A 24,147-nucleotide genomic window follows, 5' to 3' on the forward strand; every position below is an offset into this window, starting at 1 on the left:
CTTTAACACTGTCCCTTGTATTTATCTTCTTCAAACTCAGAGCTTTTCTCCACTGCAGTTACTCTAAGCATCTGATACTCAACTGCTTGGAAACTCTCTGTATAGTTATATTTTCCCTCATGATGTAATTACTTCCTTTCATGATAAGAGTAAATCCTTTTCGTCTTACACATACAACTTTAAAAATCCACAGTTACAATTACAGTCTTGATCTCTAGTGACAGGAATAGCACCAGGACATACTTGTTATCAGAGCTCAGAACATAATATTCTACATGCTCAGGCAGTGTTCTACCCCCTTCAAAATAAAGGTTATTTATTATCCTTCAAAAGACCTGTTCTTCTAAGGGCATATTAGTTTGAGGCTTTTAAATTTTGTTAAGAAAACATTTGTGAGTACACGTTTTGAATTCTCAAGTCGCTGTAGTCCTGCTATTTTGCAAAGAATTTTACTTCATTATACTCTGTCAAAAGTAGTCTCTGATTTCACTTTGAAGACCCGATATATTCTGTACTATTCACCAGCAGGATATATGGTAAATGCAAAGTTTAAGACATCCCATGATCTTGTAGAATCTTGCTTTGTAATGAAGTCTGATTGCAAAGCCCATGTAGATGTAAGTGGGTCAGCTTTAAACTAAGTAACCATTAGACAAACATCAAATTAAGTAACAGAACTGTACTGTTCTGAGATGAAACACTGTAAAATTACATGAGGGTTTGCATAAAAACAACCTGCTTAAGTCACTGCTGGAGTTATTTTATTGATAATGTCTGTCAGAAATCCATATGTTCAGAACCATCCAACGTATTTCAGCTACTTAAACATAAAATCTAATAAATGGCCACCTGAGAAGCAACTACCATCTTCCTGCTTAAAATGCATTTATTTCATTAACATGTAATTCTAAATTTCATTTCAAATAAATAATCATTATTTCCTGAAAGAATGGTTTCTAATAGAATTATTCACATCTGGCTTTAGTTGCTTCTGGGAAGTGGAGCAGTAGATTAAAGCAAGAAAGGCAGATCCACTTCTCTGTCCATTTATGTTATCTCTTAACTTACTTCAGTCCAAATACTTTCTTCCAGGCATTATTTTTTGTTCATTAATGTGCTTCAAAATCAACTTGCAAATTGCAGTTCAAATGGAGAATAAGCTAGGCAAATCAACATTTCACTAGGATGAACAAAATAGAAATTAAATGTAAAAGAACAGTATGGAGAAAATTGAGTTCTTTTTTTTATGTGTTTATGAAATAATTTCTTGGTAAATTAGTTATTTGTGCTTTATATTTAAATATAATCTAGTAAATTCCACTCTAAGTAGAAATTAAATAAAAAAAAGCCAATATGAATCTGAAATGAAAGTTTAAAATTCAAATGAACAAAACTGCAGACAGATATTTAAAGTTATGTTTCCTCATTCAGAGCTACTAACTACTCAGTTAGTAATATTGTACTTATGATGCAGTAAGTTCTGATTTTAGCAGTAAAATGACTTGTAGGAGAATACTTGTGAAAGTACTGATTTAGCTCAAGTACTTCATAGACTAGAAATTCCTTATGCACTTGCCATCTCTTTCCTGGGCATGCAGAGAACTGGGTAAAGCACAGGAGCAAACTGGTGCAGAGGCAGAAGGTCCATGTTCTGTTGTCCTTCTTGGATGGAGGCTGTGATTTTTGATTTATTTTTAATTCTATAAATTGATAAAGAGTTCTAAGGAAGAAATTTAGTCCTCTGTCTTGTGAGACCTGTCATATTTGCATACAGTGTTATAAAATCCAACTTATATCATGAATATGTATTACCTGATCATTGTAACAATGTGGTCATAAAGGCAGTAAAATACACTGCATAACATGTTCCTCATTACTTTATAATTGCAAGAAAGATTTTCAATTAGTTTTTCTTTTGATGATTTGGATTAGGATTGTGGAACATGAACACACCAAAGCTGGTAGGTTAATTTGATTTGAAGAAAATGAAAGGCATCTAATAGAATCAGTGGGCAATGGGTATAATTACTTTCCTGGTTGAGTAAACAAATAAGCTCTATCGTTCTGTAACCAGTGACCCATCTAATCACCCTGAATTTCTGTACATGCCAGATAAATATCAAATATTAATCTTTATTAGAACTCTATTTTGACAGTTCTCAAATAAATAAAGATAGGTAGGAAAATACAAAAAACCTCCAGGTTTAAAATACAGTTTTTATGGAATTTTTAATCAATTGATCTATTAAGATACTCTAAACTTTGATGCATTGCTTTCTTAGCCTGATCTCATCTTCATGTTTAAGATGAAGCTTTTCTAATTACAGTAAATAACTTATAAAATAATAGGGGAAAACCTAATTTTTTTTCTTTTTGCCTACCCTGCAATTTTCTCCTCTAAAACTGCAACCTGTCTTACTATTTTCTTTATCTTTTCATTTCCTTGTGTCTCAGTGCAGCACATAGAAAGAAAGCCTCTGGTTCAAACCGAGTTCTGTAAGTGTTCTCAGTAATCGATGGCAGTGTCGTTTTTGGCAACTCCTGTCAGAGTTCTGTTTCTGTACATTGTTATGTGTGTGTGCCTTGCTCACCTGCTGCTTTACAGTTTAATCTGTGGCCTGCAACATGCTATCAAATGTGAAATAAGGCAGAAACAAAGTTCTGCGATTTCTGTCCCCGCTGTACTAGGCTCTTTCAGCCATCCACACCTTGTCTCAGAATACATTTTCTAGCATTTTTACAGAGACTTGTTTGGTTGTTTTGAGGACATAGAGGAGGAAGAGCTGCTTCAGTTGTTTGTTTAATTTTAAAATGTTAATCTTGTATAATACAGGTAAATATTTCAATTTACGTGTGTCTGTAAGACTCTAGGAAGACAATTTATATCAGCTTAGTTACAATGTATGACCTTTATTTTTAGAAATGTTCCTTAAAGAAAATAGTTATTCTGTCAGTCCCCTCACCACAAGCAATAAATCCTCAGCCTATTGGACACTTTTTTATAAATTTGGCGAAGAGTTGGAGACCTCACCAATTCATAAATTAATTTGTGGCCCAGGTAAAGAAGAGTTTTAGGGAAAACTAATGGTCATCTGTACAGTTTAGCACTGGGAGATAGAGTATGTGACTCGTTCTGAGTCACAGCATGAATCATGTTCTGCTCAGTTGGTAGGACAGGGGCAGGAACTGAGAGTACTGTAGCAATATGAAGGGGAAGCACAGAGGGTATTAGGACAAGATGTCTTGAAGGATATGTAGAGGAAGATGGTTTGTATTTTATTGGCTGGATATCCTTAGGAAAATGTGCTTCATTAGTTCTGTTGTGCACAGAACAGTTTTTTCTTTTTTTATGTTCACTGAAGAAGTATCAAAATATTGAACATTTATGCACTCATACATGTTAGAAGCTTCTTCAGGGAAGGCATTTTATTTAAACTGCCTCTTCTGTTAGTTCAGTATTGCTGCTCTATATCTGCTGTTTCTAATTATGGCAAAATATTTCAAACATTTCAGTTGCTGCATAAAAGTTTTATGTTAATATTTTCATTAACTAAAATTAAATTTTCTGGTGGAAAATATCTGACAAAATTCTTCCTACATTCTTATAAGGAAGGTGTGTATTTTAACCACTATTTTACTAATGTTAATCAGAGTATTATATAATGTGAAAGGTCTGCTCCTTAAATCAGTAATAGAACAGAGATTAGAAGTCTTGTCTTCAATCCACTAGATCCTGCTAACAGTTTTCACATATGGTACCTTATATTTCAACTGAAGCAATCTTATGCTGTGAATTTAAAAACTGTAATCACTTGGCTTTAAGAACCAATCAGACATCTCTGTTGTTAATGCAAAGTTTGGAAAGTTCTAAGAAAATGTAATTATATTGTTACAGCATCTATTAATTCAGAATTTCAATAACATAAATTGTAGTATTATAAAAGCTACAGAAGTTCCTGTAAGTTGCAATTATAGCGATGATAATGTTCTATTTATTTAAACCGCAGCAGAAAAAGTATTCATCAATCATAGCATAAATCAGCACATGTATCATTAAATATAAATCTCTCATCTTTGTTCACATGCAGATTTATAATTGGAGACCTTTCAGATTCTGAAAGTGACATATTTGAGCAGTTGAAGGAATGGGACACAAATTCAACAGAAGAGCAACAAAAGGCCTTCTGCCATGGGATAGAACTCATTCCCTGGTACGTGTTATCTATCAGGGCTGATGTCCATCAGTTCATGCAACAAGGGGCAACCGTCATTCATTATGACCAAGAGACACATCTCTCAGCACGGTGCTTTCTTCAGCTTCAGCCTGACAATAGTACTTTGACTTGGACAAAACCCACAACAGTTTGCCCTGCAAATGCTAAGGCAAAACTGAGTGTGCTGGGTAATACTGCTGAGCTTGGTAAATACCAGTTTCTTGGTAATACTGGACTGGTGGAAGGTTTTTTGGACTTGTTTTCAGCCAAGGCTGTATATATGGGACACTCGGGCATTGATATGCACACTGTGTGTGTTCAAAATAAACTGTATAATATGTCCCTTGAAGAAAATGGTATAACACTACTTTATGGACTTCAGACTACTGACAATAAGTTGCTGCACTTTGTTGCTCCAAAATATACTGCCAGAATGCTGTATGATGGATTGCTGGAATTGACTAAAGCTGTAAGAAAAATGAGGAAATTCCCTGATCAAAGACTACAGTGGCTACGGAAACAGTATGTCAGCCTTTACCAGGTAAAAGATGCTGTGATTCTGTATAAGAAAATTTCAAAGATATCAACAACTTAATGTAATCCAATTAGTTTCTGTTGTAAGTAAGGTTCAATTAAAGATGAGCAGTAGATCTCCAACTTTGTAACACTCTTTAAGTCAATAAGATCTGATTCTCCAAACAATGTTATGTCAAACCTTACAAGTTTTGAATACATTGAGGTTAATTTTTTTTTTTTCTTATAAAGCTCTTTATATGTTTGGAGTTTTGGAATAAGTATTTTATTAAAGAAAAAGCAATGACAGTACTTGAAAAGAAAGCTGAAATACTGAGCGATTAGAGTTAGGGCCAAAAAAACCCCACAAAGCAGCAAACAAAATAGCCCTTTGGTATTCATGCAGTAATTAAAAATTGCCTCCTCCTGATGTTTTGTCTTTCACTGGTTCTTCAGAGATGTCTGTATTATTGCTTTAAAAAATGTGTCTGTTCTTATTCTCCTTGTTTTGTTAACACTGAGAATTTTTGTAGGAGGATGGAAGGTTTGAAGGCCCAACTTTGGCTCAGGCTGTTGAATTGTTCGGAGGCAGACGATGGAGTGCAAGAAACACAAGCACGGGATCTCTCACCAAAAGCACTGAGAAACCTAATGTACAGAGAAACAACACTCTGGGAATAAGCACAGCTAAGAAAAAGAAGAAAGTACTCATAAGGGTAGAATATTTCGTTATTCATGTATTTAGTTGCTTATCTGGCTGATTTGTTTCCTTCTTGTAGTTACTGTGTAGCAAACTGTGTTCTGAACCAGAGGAAAAAAGTTAGATGATAATTTTAAAACTGTTTATTGCGGTTTCAGGTTTTGTGGTTATTGTTTTCCAATAGTTTTGGTTTCTTTTCTCATGCTTGAAGCATTCTTGGGATGTGTAGGTGCTGGGGCTAGCAGAAGGGGACAGAATCATCTTGCAACCTTTAGATGCTGCCTCAGTATAAAGGTAAAATATTGGTAATAATAAAAATATTAACATGCAAAGTGACGTCTGGAGGCCGATGTCACTTTTTAAAATCGTTTTTATTTTCGTATTTCCAGAAATATTACCACAGTTATTCCACCTCATGTTAGCATGCAGTTTTGTCTCGTGGGTGACAGAAACATGACCTAGTCTGGTAGTCTTCTCTTTTTTCCTGGACTCAACTGCTTTCAGCAATAGGCAGGAGAGAGGATAATGCAGGAACTAGCAGCTCTACACTACCCACATGTTCTTCTAGTGGGCAGGTAGGAAAGATCCTTAAATGGGAAGAACCATCCTCTTTAGGGCTCCTGTGCACCAGTGAAATAGTGTAAAACCAGCTGAAACATTTTAGAGAGATTCAATCATTGTCATCTTCTGTGTGATGTCAAACTGAGGTAACAGCCAGTGGTCCCACACTTCACTATCTATCCTATTTAAGTTGTCTCTTTTCTATTGGTATTGGTCTTACAGGAGTCTGTTTCATAAGGAATAGCTGATTTGCCTCATGGTTTTGTTACAGGTTGAACTGACAAAGAATGGAAATAGTAGTGGTTTTGGGATGTTTATTATGGTGCTCATTATTTCCAGGGTGAAAGTGGAGAGGCCACTGATGATGAAATGGCAACACGGAAGGCAAAAAGCTGTAAGGAATATCGTAATAGAAGTGGCTCAGATCCTCAAGATATTGATGAACAAGAAGAACCAGGTAGATATATTGCTTCAGTACTTAAAAGTCCATCAGGTTTTTGCTCAAAGTTTTTTTATGCAGACTTTTTTTGGCATGTTAAAAATAAATTTATTTTATAAACCTACTTTTGCAGTTGAAACTCCAAATCCTGTAAGCTTTTAAATTAATTTCTGTAGTTGTTAACAATTGTTCTTTCATTTAGTTTCAGTAGCACTCTCTTTCCATTACGATGAAATGTGTCTGTAAGTGTTGTTCAGTTTGGACTTTTTTGGCTGTTTTGGGACAAATCTAGAACGCTGTTAGTGTCTTAGTCTGTGTTAATGAATTGGACAAAAACATTTTTATTAGGCCAGATGTCATTGTGATGAAAACTTCTGTTTTCTTCATAGATCAAAACATTATTATTAATGCTTCTCCATCTAACAACCTGCCATCAAGAAGAGCTCACTCTCTGACAGCATCTGGGTCTCCAAACTTAGGAGCTACATCACCTTCACAAGCAAGACCAGTCTCCTCTCCTGTAATATCTTCAAGCAAGAGTCAGTCTAGGTAAGGATTTAAATCAGTGCTTTGATTTAAAGAGAAAAGAAGCTACTGCTACTTATCATCAAATGTGGGTTTTGTGCCAAACTAGCAAAATCTGACAAAATCAATGCCAGAAATGCCATTAGCCTTTTTGTAGACATCTAAAACACATTGTAGGACAACACAGGACATTTAAGCTGAAATACCATGAACCTGAGGATTCTTTGTCAGTCCCCGAGCAGCATGCTTGAGTTTATGTCTGTTACAGAAGCAGATTGGAATACTGTTCCAAAACTACACAAATGTGGAGTTTAACTCTTTCTCCAGATCTTCCCCAAAACATAGTTATAGACATCTTCATAATGCAAATCAACAGCAATGATGTGTGAACTGAAGCTCTGAGGTTTCTCAGCACAATTCATTTCTACCTGGGGGAATAATAACTTTTGCTGACATTTCTGGTGGTGATTGCAGTATTGTCTTGAGAATCAGAGGAACATATTTGAAATCTTCCTTGAACATTCATCCTTTTTATGTCACTTAGGCAGTGTAAAAGTTCATTATGTTATGTGCAGTGGTATAGGGCACTATTGTATTAATTGTATAAGTAGTAATGTGGTGGTGATGGTAGTGATTACAGTAATAATATAATAACCATAATATGTCAGGGATGTGGATGGTACTTTATAACATACAAGAAGACATACTAAACGGAGGCTGGAGGCTTTCCAGTACCTTTTAAGAGAATGAATACTGAAATATTGTTATGAGAATGAATCTTGGGGGTTCCACAAGAGCAATAGTAAAAAATGAAAGAGATTACTGATGTTGGTATAACATTACTTTTGAAGAGATGTGTCTTGTGAAATGGTTCCTGTTGTGTATTTCTTGGCGATTTTATTTATACTTAAATAGTTGGATTTAGCAACAGGCGTGAGTAGTAGAGCCACGTGTGGACAGATGTGACTGGCTTAACACTGCTTTCTGAGATTCTTACCGTGTTTTTTACTTTTTGTTCCTTGCTATCATTCACAAACTTGGATTTGTTTCTCTAAGCTTTTATCTTTTTTTTTTTTTTTGAGTATTAGAACAGATTTCTTTTACATTAAACTGAAGAAATACTGCTTTACCACCTCTGGAAAATGCTTCTGTGTTTTGCAAATCTGCTTTTTACTTTTATGCCAAAATGCTTGTTCTCTAAAAGAGATTAAAAGGCTCAACGGGGAACTCGCATTCCCCAGGGAAGGACAGCTAATGTTCTTTTAAATCCTCTCAGTCCTGGGTTTCTGTACAGATCCCTGCATAGCTTAGCACTGTGGGCCTCCCCAAGTTATCACAGGTTTTCCCTGGCAAAGTTTCCCCAGCAACTCCATACATCCCTTGGTAGAGCACTCCTAAATTTGCTGTGACACTGCTTGCTTAAACTTGCTATGACCCTTCTTGCTAAAATTTGCTGGGGATACAGCTATATGGCTGTTTCATCTGTCCCGAGGAAATCTTCTCAGATCAGACTTAGATGTTTTACCCATTACCTTGACCTAATTTTTGTGAGCCATTAAGAGATTTGGAGCACTGGAGAGAGTTTTATTCTTGTTATTTAGTCTGTGGACCCTTGCTAGGTCTGAATTGTGCTTGCCAGTTTTCATGTGTGTGGACACTTCACATGTGCCTCAACTGTTATCAGTGAGTCCAAGTTATCAAATAATTGACTCTCTGCTTTCCTGCAAAGTCTTGTAATCTTCCACCTTATATGTGTATTACTTCACTCCTGGGATATCTTTTATAGTAAACCAGCTGGTTGCCTCCAATATAGAATTTAGGTGCTCTTCTGGGAATAGGTGCTCCAGAGAATTCTGTAATTAGATGTCTGGATGAAGAGCTTACTCAGACTCAAACCATCAAACTGTCTTGGAGGACACAGTAAGGTTTGTACCTTCAGGCAATCCACCCACAGTCATGGCATGTCCTATTGCTTTATGTTGCATTAAATATATGGCAATCTGTCAGGCAATAACATGCCATAGCTTATTTCAGCTGTTTCAGATATAAAACACACCAAACATGAAACAGTGGCAGGATGGCTGTCTGTGGCAGCACAGGTAGAAGTGAGGGAGGAGCAGACTGGGGCAGTGGTTCACAAGCTGTGGTACATAATTGTGAGCAGCACAATGTTTTTACTTGAAGCTGCTGCCCTTAACCCTGGTGATATGCAAGCAAAGTAAGTTTGGGAACCCACACAGGCTGAACACAGCCATTTTTTGTTTCTCTTTTGCTCCATTTTTGTTGTTATTCTGCAGTCAAGTTATATACTTAGTTATACCCTACAGGTTTTGCCAGTATCATTATAAATTAAGATAAAATGAAGTATCCGTTTTCCAAAGTAACAGAAAGTTTGAATGACCTAGATAATGAAATAACCTAGGAAAAACCGGATCCACTGGGAGTGCTTATACACATTTGTATAAGCACTGCACAGATGACAGCTAATGAGGAGATGAGCAGAGTTTAGTAATTCAGATTAGCATCTGGATTTAGGCTCAAACACTGATAAGGCTTTGTAGTTGGAGGCAGTGTTGGACATGAGCTGGTTGTGCACATTAGGTGCGTGCACAATCCCTCACAGAACCTGGAGCTTAGGAGAGCAGTGGACAGAGGGTCCCACTAGCAGCACAGAAAGCTAAGCTGGTGACAAGTGATTGCTAGGTCCTGCAGTGTAGCAGGAGGGCAGCAACAGAGAATTCTAGTTCTTTTTCTCTTGCCATATAGTATGTGCATCATTTTACCTGAGCAGTAAATTAGATCTCCACTAAATGAGAAGTGCTAAATAAAATAACATTTTTTAAAGTGGAAAAATATTTCTAAATATAATGATAAAAGCTGAAAAAGAGGAGGACCTGGCTATCTTTATTGTACATTTTAAATAATAGTCATTCTTATGGGTACAGAGTGAAAAATGGTATTTTTCCATATATAACTCGTAACCTTGATATTCCTGATGTCCTTACAAATAATTTACATTCAGATAAATCCTTGGACAATCCAAATGTCGAGATGGTTTCTGAACACAGGTAGCCTGCAGCTGGTTTTGTCATTCTTTCAAAGCAGATGTGCATATGACAAATTCCCAAGGTCTTTGGAAACATAGTGCCACCTGTAAGGTGGAGGAATCAGGAGAGAGGGTGATAAGGCCACTGGAAAATGGACCACAGGATATGGACAACTAGAGAAGTGTGCTTTTTTTGTGAACAGAGAATAAACTGCCTCTCTAACTGTATACAGGTGTAATCCAGACTGCTACTAATTGCAGTTTTGGTTGTTGGTAATGGTGAGGTTTTCTTGGGGGTTTTGGCTTTTTTTTTTTAACAACCTGTATTACCCATGGAATGACTCTGGAAGACAGTCTTTAGTGATCAGATCTAGGAAAATGTTGAACATTTTCTTCTGCTGTTGGTCTTCCATTTGGTACTCTACAGATCCAGTCTGTTTTCTGGAGTCTAGAAACTTTCCTCATCGTGGTTTATTTTTCTTGTCTGATAAAAATGTTAGGAATTATTTAGTCCAAAAAAAGTTATATGCAGTATGTCAGTACATGCCATAATGATGTCAAACAAATTGAATGTTATCAACTAAAGTAGATGGTATTTTTTTCTACTTCTAAGTCACATTCTGTTTTCAATTATATGCATTCATCCCAGCCCAGGAGTAAATTGAGGATTCTGATCTAGCATATTTGGGTAAAAAGTCACCTGCTTGCAGGCATGTCTTCAGGAACACTGGACAACAAGCTGGTCCTGTTTTTCCATCGCAGCTGTTGGAACTATTTGTACTGAACCTGATGGCAGAATTCATAGATTAATGGATTTGTGTATAACATTACAGAGCAATTAAGTCTGACACACGGTTGCCTAGTCTGATATTTTGAAACAAATACTGCAACTTCTGCAGTTATGGTTTAAAGCAGACAGTTGTTTTTTTAGATCCCTCGCTTTTCAGGATGGTGGTGCTGGCAGATTCCATTCCTGCAGGGTGTGTTCATTGCTGTTTAGGCCCAGGAGGGGGCTCAAGAGCTCAGCCCCTCATTGCAAATTACTACATGTAATTCACTGAGGACTTGTTCATGCTTCTCAAGTGAGGGCCTAACTACACTTACAAGTGTAAATCTGTAGTAGGCTGAAGATTTCGGGAAGTCACTTTTGGAAATGTACTGGTTCTATTTCAAAAATTTTATTCATCTGCACACACTTAGAGTAATGATTGCAGTTACAGAGCGATTATTACTCTTGGTATTGGTATTACTCAAATCAATTACAATAAATAGCACCAAACAGCTAGTTGTTTCCGTGATCATTTTCTGCCTTTTCTCTCAAGAAATTCCAGTTTGCTTTCCTTCCTTCAGTCCACAAAGCTGAAAGGAGTAAATCATTAGAACCTCATTGGGTTCTAATGGACAGTAGCCCTCCAGGGGCTACTGTCTGATCTTAACAGAAGAAGAAGAGAACTGGTTTGACCTGTCTTTGAGGTATCTGATGACAACCCCAACCATTCTTGGGAAGCATCCTAGAAAACCTGTGGGCTGGGAAACAATGAGAGTTGAATGCCAGGAAAGGGGAAGGGTTATGCTTCTTAAAATCTGCACCTTCAATGCTCCCGGATATAAGAAACCCCAGGTGCATAAGGAAAATACTTGGTTTTCCTCTGTATCCAGTCAGAATATTAGCATTTTATTTTGACAGCAGAGCTTTAAGGAATTCTGCTTCCATTTTATTTTTTCCATGGCAAATCTTTAATGAACTTCATAAAGAGCCTGCATTACAAGAATAATGGCATTGTTTTCTTCAAAGGCAAAACAAGAATGCTTTCATTTGTGCCATATGCATCAGGCTGTTTTGCACATGAAAGCTTTAAATACCATGCATATACATTATTTATTCTGGCAAAGTTTGCAGTTGTCTTGAGGGAAAAGAGTAGCTGCTGTAAAACAAGAAGGTACAAACTGTCATTATGCATCTTATAAGATACTGCTTTTTTTGCTTCTTCCAGATATTGGTAATAAATGCATTAAGGAGAGCACAAATAAACTATTACTACAGTAATGCAAAATGTTTCAATAAAAAGAAGTTTAGTGTACCCAAACTACAGCAGTCTTTTTCTGATTTAGCACATGGAGCAGCAGTAGCTGGCATGGCCGTGTTAAAGGAGGAATGAAGGGGTTTCAGAACTTCATGGTGTCTGATAGTAACATGACTTTTGTGGAATTTGTAGAGCTCTTCAAATCTTTCAGGTAAAATATATCTTTATTTTGTACTGATTTCATTCATCCAAGTTTATAAAATAGCAAAAATTGAACTTTCCTACTCTTTTTGCAGCGTCCGTAGCCGCAAGGATCTGAAAGACCTTTTCGATATCTATGCTGTGCCTTGCAACCGATCCGGCTTAGACCCTGCTCCACTTTATACTAATTTGAAAATTGATGAAAATAGCAGTGGATTCCAGCCTGATTTAGGTTTGTTAAAGAGGAAAATTGAGCTGTTAGACTGCTGAGCAACTTCGGTTATTGGCCTTAATAAAAAGTGTCTCAGTTTCAAAAAGAACCATCAGTTATAAGTTTAAGTAGAGGACTGCTGCCGTGCCTTTGCTAAGCAGGATGTAAGACAGAAATGAAGGGAAGGAAAAGTATTCTGGCTTTCCATTAGCCAAATATATTTGTAACCAATAATAGCAGAGGCATAAAACTTGTTGCTGAGTGGCTGAGCTCAAGGATCTGTAGAGATTGCAGGAGCTCTGGAAGGGCTAAAACACTAAGCAAAAATAGGGAGTAGAAATGAGGAAGCTGTGTCCTGTGTCTCATTTGGCTGTTTTTCCTTATCTGATTTCCTAGTGGATCTGCTTTATGTGGGATAAGGGGAAGGAAACCTCTGTCCCTCTTTACATTCCCCAGTTACCATAATCTCAGTCTGAACTTTGGCCACATTTAAAGAAAACACTCTTTCTGCCAAGCATCTTGTGGGGAGGGTGCAGAACAATTGGCATAGGGGACTGGAAGAAGATAAACAGTGATTGAACAGGAAGGGTATGGGGTTGCACACAGTGAAGGAAAGGCTTTGGGGCTGTTCGTGGTGGTGAGGGGAAGCAGGAGAACCCTGGGTGACTGTGTGAGAGGCTGTGGATCCATGTTCAAGGTTCCAGGATTTTGTTCATAATAATTGAACACTTACAGTCTGCTCCCATGGACTCTTGTTCTTTTGTTAATGAATACAAAGATGAGTTTGTTCTAATTTACTATGTCAGTGCTAAAATATTCAGTCAGATACTCATCCACATTGTATATTGCATTATATTCTATACAGTCTATATAATACACATAATTATTTGGCTTATAATTATATTCTCTTATTTTTCTTTCAAGATTTGTTGACTAGAAATGTTTCAGACCTTGGTTTGTTCATTAAGAGCAGGCAGCAGCTATCAGAGAACCAGAGGCAGATATCTGATGCTATTGCTGCTGCCAGCATTGTTACCAATGGTACTGGAGTTGAAAGCACATCGCTGGGAATATTTGGAGTGGGAATCCAGCAGCTAAACGACTTCCTAGTGAATTGCCAAGGAGAACACTGTACCTATGATGAAATTCTCAGTATTATACAGGTCTGTAATACAAATATCTTGTAATTTCTTTTTACTTCAAATCCTGTTACTTCCATTTTCCCCACTACCATTGTCTGCCAGTCAGAATAGCATCTGCGTGGATACCTCCTTTCACACTGATATTGTCACTACCGTTTACTTGAGTTTGAAGTTTAATACTGTCTTTATTTTGGGCTAGAAAATTTTATGGATGTCCCTAAATAAATTCATTTTAAAATCATGCAAATAAAGAGTTCTATTGGCTATGTGTGCTTTAGCAGGGAAGGGATGTCATCACTTGGGAAAAGTATTTGTGACAGTTCATTGTTTTCTCCTTGTCTGTGACCACATTTGATTGAGCTTAACCCTAATTTGGAACTTAAAAAAGCACCATTTCCACATGTTTTTATTTTTTTATAAAAAAAATTCCAGAGCAAACATGGACATTTTATTCCCTTTTGTACAATTGCTGAAGATTTTAGAAAGTGTATAGAAAATTTTTTATTCCTCTAGACATGCATAATTAATATGATTCGAGATTAACCCCCCACTTGGCAGTTAACAAAGGCTGAAAACTGTAGCTTTCAACTATCAACATGTAATATAAAACTGCAAAGTTTAAAAGCCAGAAATTCTAAAGAAGCGTCAAGTTAGACTACTACAAGTCTCTTTAATTTGAAATGGTGGTATGTTGTGTTTAAGCATAGTAGATAAGAGTGGGATCCTGATCACAGACCCTTCTCAATTTCAGTTTAAGTGCTGATTTTGCTTTCAGCAGGAGGTTGGATTAGATGACCTCCCAACATCCTTTCCAACCTGAATGATTCTATGATTTACAATTATGAGTTCAGTATATTTGTTTAGTGATTTGTAAAACACAGTTTGCAGGCACATAATTATCCACAAAAAGACTGGTTTTACATACTTACTGGTGAGTGCTATGAGCAGACTACACTATGAAAACATGACAAAGACATATTTCTAAGAATTGTTATGATGTATCTCTTAAATTTCTTCCTCCTCATAGAAATTTGAACCCAGTGTGAATATGTGCCAGCAAGGGCTGCTATCTTTTGAAGGATTTGCAAGGTAATTACGTATGTGTTAATTTATGTATCTATATCTCTATCTATATATATATGTCTTTCAAGATGATACTAGGGTATTGATGTTTGTATGACAGTCACAAAATGCTAAGCACAGCATAAAATGTCCTCACATCTTCTCATTTGTAGATTTTTGATGGATAAAGACAACTTTGCCTCCAAAAATGATGAATCACAGGAGAATGCTGAGGACTTGAACTTTCCTCTCTCCTATTACTACATAGAATCTTCACACAACACTTACCTTACTGGCCATCAGCTTAAAGGGGAGTCCTCAGTAGAGCTCTACAGCCAGGTATGCAGGATTGGATCACTGTGCAGCTTTCAACATGAACTTGTTTGTTTTACTGGCAAGTTGCAGAAACATGACCTTTTTGCTTTGAAAATCTAGATGTCCTAAACCTCTGCTTGCAAAATGTTGGAAAACATGATGTGTGGGAAAGCTGCCTGTAAGCACAGTTGTGCTCAAATGCCTTTTCTAAGGCAAAAAAAATGGGTTTAGTTTGAGATTCATAGCATTTAGACACCAGTCGGTCTGACCCAACCTACTAAAATTAGACTTTCCCACAGGAAAGACTGATCTAATATTTTAGTTCATTCAGATGTCAAAAACACTACTGAAATACTGTACATTGCACTGCTAAGACAAATTTCAAATGGAACTATAACTTCTAAAAACATTACTTCTAGGAATATTCTACAGGTTTTTAGACTTTATGCCTTATTGGCAGTGAGCAGGAACAAAACGATTTCTCCCTAGGACTTTTGGTTCTGTGTTTGTTTGTATATATATTTTTTCGTGTCTGTATTTACGAAATGCTAGAGAAAGCATCGAACTTCCTGTCAGTAGTGTTTTCATTACTTTAAATGTTAATGACTCATCATTGAGAAGGGCTCATCTGGTGTCCCGTGTGCTCCTTCACCTGGGGTTCTAAGACAAAGGGATGAGACTGTGTTAGGAAATCCTGAGTAACATGATCACATTGAATAATGCAATTGCAGAGGTTCCTGTAGTAGCACTACATGGTGATGTGAGTATTGTGTTGGTAATAGATGGGAAGTGAGATAGGGCTCGGCTGCCTTCAAAATTTGCATGATTCAGAAAAGCTTCTCCCTGTCCCTCAAGTCACCAGCTGAAGGGACACTTTGTTCTGGCTCGGTGTGGCTGGCTCTCACAGAAGTGATGGTGTGCCAGCTATGGACACAACTGTCTGAAATCAAATTATTCAGGTTTTGAGTAGGAGGAATAACTTTTCTTTGTTCCTGAATGTTTTTTGCTGAAAATGGGTTTGATTGTTGAGGTCTTTCTATTCAGTAAAATATTTAATTGTGGTACAGATGACAGGCATGCTAAATACTGATAGCAATAAGAAGCTGGGCTGTCACCAGATGGGCTAGCTTATCTTTCCCTTCATCCTTCCTCTTTGCTTCCTTCAGTGGTTTTCTAGCAAGTAGGGCTTTCTAAAATAAATAAATGAATAAATGAAAAATGGATGTAAATTAGCTTAATATAATTGATTAGGATGGCCTGGCACATTTCCATTCTAACTATATTCATAGAAGTTGTTTCTTTGGACACCATTTTCAGACAGCCTTCTGTTTATAAAACTAACAATAACAAAAAGAACCAGCAAACAAACTGGAACTATCCCCATAAGCTGTCATGGGAGCAACCTGGAATAAATTGCCATGTTGCCTTGTAGCTGCTTTTTCAGGGAGAAATATAGAAATGTTTCTCTCCCTCAGAAAATTAAGCTATACATTAGGAACCACCTTCTGCAAACAGATTCCCTGTATTCTGTAAGATACCATGAATTTCAAAGCTTTATGGTAACTCTCCTAAGAACATACATGCTTTCTTAATTTTCCCTTTCTTTTTCAACGGGAAATGAGGATTTCACTTAGGGAATGCGGGTAGCTTCTGTGGGCTGTTTACTTCATGGAGATTGCTCTTTCCAGCACTCTTGCTGAATCACTGGGCTTTCACTCAGCTCTGCAGTGTCTGTCTTCTGCTTTGATGGCATGAGAGTGTGACTTAGACGTGCTAACGCTGTTCAATTGCATTGCAGGTTCTTTTACAAGGCTGCAGAAGTGTAGAATTAGACTGCTGGGATGGTGATGACGGGATGCCTATCATTTATCATGGTCACACTCTTACTACTAAGATATCTTTTAAGGTATGCTAATAACTGCATATAGAAACAAAAAAATGAGAAGAAAATTTTTTTCTGCAATGAAGGAAAAAATTTGCCAACTAGAAAAATACAAATCCTAATGGGCTAAATCCTAATAGAGTATGAACTATGGACTGTCAGACATGAACTCCTCAATGCTAAAGATTATGCTTTTTAAATCAGTTTTTGTAGCATATATACTGTAATTTTCTGTCTTTTTATTGTCAATGTAAGTAACATAAGTATGTATTACCAGTCCTGTTGTAACAAGATGCTATCTTGTTTTGAAAACAAATTTTGGACCCTTTCTCCTTAGAGAGGAAAACAGATATCTTCCCCTTTCAACTAACAGTAAGCTAGCTGAATGCTGCAAAATAACCCCGTGTTTTTTCCATGGCCTTTCTTTCCCCCAGGAGGTGGTTGAAGCTATTGATCGCAATGCATTCATCACTTCTGACATGCCAGTTATCATATCCATAGAAAACCACTGCTCATTGCCTCAGCAACGCAAGATGGCTGAAATCTTCAAGGTAGGCCATAAACTGCAGCAAATTACTCTAAGCTCATGCCTTGGGATTTTCCATAATATATCACATGTTCTTAATATTTCAGAATGTATTTGGAGATAAGTTGGTGACAAAGTTTTTATTCGAGAGTGACTTTTCTGATGATCCCATGCTTCCTTCCCCTGGCCAACTGAAAAGAAAAATCCTGCTTAAAAACAAGAAGCTGAAAGCCCATCAAACACCAGTGGATATATTGAAACAAAAGGTGAAGTCTTTCCCTAATAGCAAATAGTGAGACCCAACTTTGGTTAGAAATAGTTCATTTGTGTTTGAAGTTTGTGCTATTCCCATATGAACAGCAGAATAATCTAATGCATATTCATGCTTGGAAGACTCACAGTGGATTGCAACACTTTCAAATAACTAAACAAGACATATAGTACAGTATAGATACAGCACAACTAAATTTTAGTGTATATTAGTTTTATATGGCCCTAAATAAATGATAAACATAAATGAATTTTCTCTCTGAGTCTATAAGATTTACTGTTCACGATTATTGAGAAATAGTGATATGCATTAAGTATGTGTATATATTTACAATATGTAGTAATTTTTGGTAGAGTTCTACTTTGTTTCTTTTTTCATAGTCAAGCCAGGCAAATACTGTCTTTCCTAATCCCTTCTGATGGGGGACTCTGCTATTCAAATAGTGCTTATACCTATATGAGAATTTTTTTGATTTCTAAAGATTAGGGCTGCATCTATAGTAACATCAATATAATAATGTCTATGGTTAGTCAGCAATTAGATTGAATCCTTGAAAATGTAAACGCAGTTGCATTAGATTTAAATTCTTGTGTCAGAATGAGTAAATCACACTGATTAGTATCAGTATATGGACATGCTCCATCTTTTGAAAAGGTTTTAAACTATTTCTTGAACAGCCTACCTCAGACTGGAAAAAAGCAGCATTGCTCTGAATGATGTGCAAAGTGGAAATTTTCCTGTAATTAATTAGTTTTCATATCTTATTAAGTGTTTTTCTTCCAATACGGGTTTTCTTTACTTTCACACCCTTAAAATGGTATTTTAGTTTGATCTTAACAATCTTAAAAATCTCACTTATTTCTCATTCAGTGCTTTCATATAAATAAAATAAGATGCAAACAGTGATGAAAACCCTTTTGCTTTTTAAAAAATTACCAATAATTTACTAAGTGATTCTATTGTTGCAGGCTCACCAGCTGGCACATATGCAAGCACAGGCTAGCAATGGTGCTAGCAACCCCACACCTACCAATGAAGAGGAAGAAGATGAAGAGGATGAATATGACTATGACTATGAATCTCTCTCTGATGGTAACAATATTTATTCATTCATTTATTTATTTATTACAGTGCTGTTGTTAGAACTGTAGCAATAAGAATGTAAATATTCTAGTTCAGAAATGAGGTAGGTAAGTTGGTCTTACCTTGTGAGAGGAAGATGTACTAAATGTCCTTGGTGGCACTTTGGTGCAGTAGTCTCTAATACTGTGAAATTAATTTGACTGTATAGAGGACTTGGATGTGACTTTGAGTCCAACCATTATATGTTTTAATTGTGCATTGTATGCTAAATTCTAGTCTTTGTAAATTACGTTACTCATATAGACAGCTGAAAGCTCGAGTTTGCAACAGGCATAGCCCTGGCATCTGCATGATCTCTGAAATACCCACTAGTTACACCTTAGGCATCAGCTGTTCATAGTAAAGGTAGAGGAGCTGCTGAGTCCTTGGTTTATTCAGTGAAGATGGTTTTATTGAAGCATCAGGTGCTCGGTGAGAAAACGGCAAGACATGCCTCAGTGACTTGCCTTGTAAGTTCATGGGCTGTCTACACTTCAGCTGTCCTACCCTTCAGGAACTGGCAGTTTAGCATAAATCCACCTTTAGGAGCAGTTTATAGATTGGATTAATGACTGGCATGTCAGAAGTGATAACAAATATCACAGTTAGTAACTTCCACTACTTCCTTGATTCTACTACAGATGAGGCAGCTGAGCTGAAGTCATGCTCTTTTTTTGCTTCTCTTGCTGCGGGACTGGTTGATTCAGGTAGAGAAAACAGCTGGAGTCAGAAAATGTAAAAATATATTTAATCCTCTCAAGTTTTGTCAAAGGATATTTGTCAGAACTTCCATGTATGGATTGAACAAGCTTGAATGCATCTAAATGGGTTACTTGCTTTTTTTAAATAGTAATTTTCAGAGAATATATCAAAGTAGATCAGTGTGTGTTTACCCAGCGAGACAGCAGTGATGATATAAGTGAAACCAAGCTCTTTGGGTAGTTAAACCCTGCACCATTGTTAAACTCTGTAAATGAGTCACAAAACTGACCAAAGGGACAAAAAGGTGCAGATGTGCTTCAGTGTAAGTAAATGTAAGTTTATTTGAGGGAAAACCTTTAAACCTTGTTTATATGATTCTAAGATCAACGATGGCAGTATCAGTTTCAGAAATCATGGAATTATTGAGTTCTCTGAAATGCTCATCTTGGTGTTCAGTGACAGCTAAAAGATGGAGATGATCAGGGACAGTAATGAAAACCAAACATCTTTTGGTTTGTATATAAAACCTTAATGTGTGACAACTTGAGTTCCGTGTCCAGTTCTTGCCTCCAGATTTCAAGAAGGATATGATGGGGTTAAGAGAGGTTAGAGAGACGGGCAGCCAAAAAAGTAAAGCGAGTGCAGTGGTGGCCTTGCACGAGTCTGAGAAGGCTGGAATTCTCCAGCTGGTAGAGAAGAGGACTGAGAGGTGAATTGGAAGCTGATTTGCTAAATCATGAAGTGGTGGATAAGGGGAGTACAGAACTGTTACGCTTTAGATCTAGGAGGTACTCAGTAAAACAAGTGGAAGTTCAGTCTAAAACAGGTAAAGTATTTATTTGTGCAGCTGGTAGTAAACTTCTGGAATTTGCTGCCATGGGAAATTGCAGGGCCAAGTGGCATCAGCATGTTAAAAAAAACGATTGGACAAATTCATGGACAGATTTATAAGCCAATGTCGTAGGTAGGAATATTTTAGTCCAACATCTCTAATATTCAACAGTTGTGGTTGTTGGGATGGTACTCAAGAAGTGGGGCTGGTTGCTCTCTTTAAATGGTATCTTCTGTTGCCACTGTCAGAGAATGCTCAGCTAGATGGACAGTTGGTCTGACACAACTGAGGGTGTTCTCCTGAGTAAACAGTGATGAACTGAACCTTTAAGTCTAATGGGGAGTTGTTTAAGTTCTAGGTGCCATGTTCAGAGAAAATGTAAGGCTTGAGCATGTCATGCAGCACAGGACTTCTTTTCAGATTGTCTCTTATTTACATTACTTGCTTCTGTCTTTAATGATTTAAAAAATAGTCACAAAATTAATGAATGCAGTTCAGAACCTGACACTGCTTATGGAATAGCAGTATTATTTAATGCTAATATGAAAATTTATAGGTTTGATGTCAGCGCTGCCTTCAGTTGTGTTTTGCTAGAAAGCTGACCTAATTGGCTACTTGAGAATAGTCTTTGTGTGGGACAGGGTGGAGATAGTGAAGATGTAAATTGCTGTGAAAACTTAGATCTTTGCTAACAGACTTGTGAAGAAAATATTGCAAAATAACTGCAGTAAGTGACTTTTGAGCAATGTTCTAGTTAAGAGAAGGTTTGAGAAATCTGAAGCTAGCAAGAAACATTCACACCTTCCAATATATGAAGAAATCTGCAGCATGATTTACTGCTTTATTACAATAATAATTCTTTGGGGTCTTTAATTATGTTAATATTTTGGAAAAACTAATCAAAGTAATGGTCTGTAAACTTTCTAAAAGAGATTCAGTTTTATTTTTCTTACTGATATATTTTTTGAGTAAGGCTAATAGTTTTACGACTGACACTAAATTTTCATTTTTCTGGCTGTAAATCTTAATTTCCTTTACTCTTATTCCCTCTCTGACTCGTTTCCCTGTAGCTGATGTCCTTAATGCTTCTCCTGCTCCTAACAGCCAGGAAGGTAAAAGCCATTTGGTTGAGCATTTTAACTGCATGAAATCAGCATTGCATCTTCAGCCTGTTCAATGTGACAATGTGAATGTATGGTTTTTACTTCATATTGCAAATGCAATCAGATGTTTTTAGATGGCATTGTTAACTGGTCAGAAGCTGTTAGAAGGCTGCATGTGCGACACTGGTTATGCATAAAAAGATTATGGTCAAAGCATCAGGAATATCAGGAATAAAATAAAACCATTCCTTTTGTGACAGTTGCAATATTTTGGTCCAGAAAGACTATATTAGTAGGTTTATTATTCTTTGATAAATATGTAGCTTTGAAGAGGTACTTCTATAGATGGAAAAAATTGTGCGTGGTGAATGTAAGGAGAGGAAAGCCAAAACTTGCTGTACAAAGCGTGTACATGTTTGATGTAGTTAATTGTGTTTGGACATTTTTTGTCATTCAGGACTTCCAGTTGTTTTCAGATGGCAAACTTAATTCATTAGATGGTTTGGTCTTAAGGATCTTTTGAACACTAAAGGATCGGCTTTAAAGGAAGTGCAATGTATTAACCAAAGCCAAGCATTAAATTTTTTAAGGAGAAGGTTACTACCAGAAGATGATGCTTTGACCAGCTAATGCATTATTTTAGCATCTGGTTATTCATATAAGATTCACAGCACTGTCCACAAATATTGTTAATTCAAATGAAATTTCCAGTTGAAATTGTTTGGCTTTATGTTTATTAATATCCCCTTAATTTTTAGATAACATTCTTGAAGACCGACCTGAGAATAAATTATCAAGTGATAAACTGCAGTTTGAATACAATGAAGAGACTGCCAAACGACTAAAGAAGGCTGATTGTGCCACTTACAATAATAAAGGAAAGGTAGTTCTGCTTTCCCCCCCCCCTTCTTCCCAGCCACACTTTGATACATAACCAGCTTCAAAAGGATTGGACAGTTTAGGTAACTGAGACATCAGATGGCAAACGTGCTTTAATGAAGACAAATAATAGGAAGTATGGAAAGACACCAGAAAAAACAGATTAAATAGAACAAATGCTCAACATACTGTTCTAGGAAAGTCTTCAGAGGTTGTTGTATATAGAGGCTGTTTGGCTGAAAATTTAACTGTTGTTGGTCTCAAGGAAAGCATCATTGAAACGAGATCCAGGAGCTTATTTAGATATTTAATTTCCATTAATATCGATGGAACTGAAGATTTCATCTGAATCTTCAGCATCTTTGTGTATCAAAATAACTTTAAAGTACCACAGTATGATATCAGATAACCACAGTGCCTCTTATTAAATCATCTGACAATGGAACCAGTGCATTTCTGTTTAATAAATTGTAGTTTCTCCTGAACATGGATATGTTTTGTCTAAATGTTTGTAGAACTGACTGTGATTAAGGCCTTTGCACACTATTGCAGAATCAGTAACACATGTCGCTGCATAGGTATGCACACGGGAGGGAGATGTGTTAGGTGAAGACACAAACCATATAGGAAGAAAGAGATAAAATATTTTAAAGACATAAGTAAGATATGCTAGAGTTCTTCCACATTCAGTAATATTATTATTAATTTTATTACATGTTCTTGGAATTGTCACTCAGGTTTACGACATGGAGCTGGGTGAAGAATTCTATCTTCTGCAAAATAAGAAGGAAAGCAGACAAATAGCCCCAGAGCTATCAGATCTTGTCATTTACTGTCAAGCTGTAAAGTTCCCTGGTAAGTACACTGCCCTGTTTTATTGCTCTAAGCTTTCTAATTCTTGGAGACATTATGTTTATGTTTTGAATTAGTTCGAAGTAGTCGAGGGGGTTCGTTCTTGATGATTTGGTAGGCTTCGTAATAACAGCTCCTGGCTGAGAAGCAGTATTCATAAGTTATGTGACTACATACTGTTTGTCATATTAAAATGTTTACAAAAGTGAAATTTGCCAGTCTTCACAACTTAGACAACTGTTTCAGGGCCAAAAGCCAGATGACAGAAAACTTTATCTTAAGAGCTCCGAGTTTCCATGTAAGGACCTACTGAATTAGGAAGGAAAATATCCTCGAAGGAACAACGTGTCACATTTCTTTAGATGACCTCAGTTTAGAGTGTTTCACCTTTGCCTACACTGCATCATCTGTTCTTCCCTAAGGGGACAGGAGAGGAGCCTTTTCATGGGGTGGATGAGAACAACTGACTGCACACTCACACACAATCTTCATGGAAGGATTTAAGGAAATAGGAGTGTCTCCTTCTGTACAGTAGGAAGAATAATGTTTGCAGAGAAAAGGAGAGGGAGTAACTGAAAAGATCACCGATAGTTACTTGTTCAGTACTAAAATGTGAGGTTGGGTATATTTTGGCTCATACTGTGAACATAAATACTTTTATATTGAGAATTTATTGTTTATTGATGTGTTTAATGTTTTGAATGAAAAATCTGCTTTTTAGTGGCATGGTTCTCTGCGGAAAAGTTAGCAATTCTGCCAAATCATGATCTTATACAAATAGAACTATAATCAGATTAGAGAAGCTAACCAAACATAAAATAGTGTCAAATGGGCAAGATAAACATGCTGAAAAATGGACAGACATTCTTTGATAATCCTCCATAACTTTAAGAATTGTAGGTGTCACTTGTAAAAATAATGACTTCTAAAAATTCAAATATGATACTCTTTTTGATGAAATCTGCAATGAGATATCTTTCAAATAAAATATTTTCTTTTAAAGAAAGATATTCAAGATTAAACAG

At 36.6% G+C, this 24,147-nt stretch overlaps 1 protein-coding gene across 5 annotated transcripts in view; it reads left to right on the plus strand.

Annotated features, from left to right (window-relative positions):
• PLCE1 (phospholipase C epsilon 1) overlaps positions 1–24,147 on the plus strand; it is a 148,118-nt gene that overhangs the window by 106,873 nt on the left and 17,098 nt on the right. For 2 of the 5 annotated variants that reach the window (XM_017803875.1, XM_017803876.1), the window contains exons 8-24: positions 2,455–2,496; positions 4,089–4,755; positions 5,261–5,443; positions 6,328–6,445; positions 6,817–6,976; positions 12,111–12,233; positions 12,319–12,455; positions 13,359–13,597; positions 14,604–14,665; positions 14,812–14,977; positions 16,752–16,859; positions 17,270–17,386; positions 17,469–17,627; positions 18,601–18,724; positions 21,359–21,400; positions 22,150–22,274; positions 23,008–23,125. In XM_017803875.1, the coding sequence (XP_017659364.1) occupies positions 2,455–2,496; positions 4,089–4,755; positions 5,261–5,443; positions 6,328–6,445; positions 6,817–6,976; positions 12,111–12,233; positions 12,319–12,455; positions 13,359–13,597; positions 14,604–14,665; positions 14,812–14,977; positions 16,752–16,859; positions 17,270–17,386; positions 17,469–17,627; positions 18,601–18,724; positions 21,359–21,400; positions 22,150–22,274; positions 23,008–23,125 (2,690 nt within the window). The remainder of the gene's footprint in view (positions 1–2,454; positions 2,497–4,088; positions 4,756–5,260; positions 5,444–6,327; positions 6,446–6,816; positions 6,977–12,110; positions 12,234–12,318; positions 12,456–13,358; positions 13,598–14,603; positions 14,666–14,811; positions 14,978–16,751; positions 16,860–17,269; positions 17,387–17,468; positions 17,628–18,600; positions 18,725–21,358; positions 21,401–22,149; positions 22,275–23,007; positions 23,126–24,147) is intronic. The other 3 variants (XM_017803877.1, XM_017803878.1, XM_017803879.1) reach the window with 3 other exon arrangements.

This window comes from Lepidothrix coronata, unplaced genomic scaffold, assembly GCF_001604755.1.
Source record: "Lepidothrix coronata isolate B3197 unplaced genomic scaffold, Lepidothrix_coronata-1.0 Scaffold8, whole genome shotgun sequence".
NCBI lineage: Eukaryota > Metazoa > Chordata > Aves > Passeriformes > Pipridae > Lepidothrix > Lepidothrix coronata.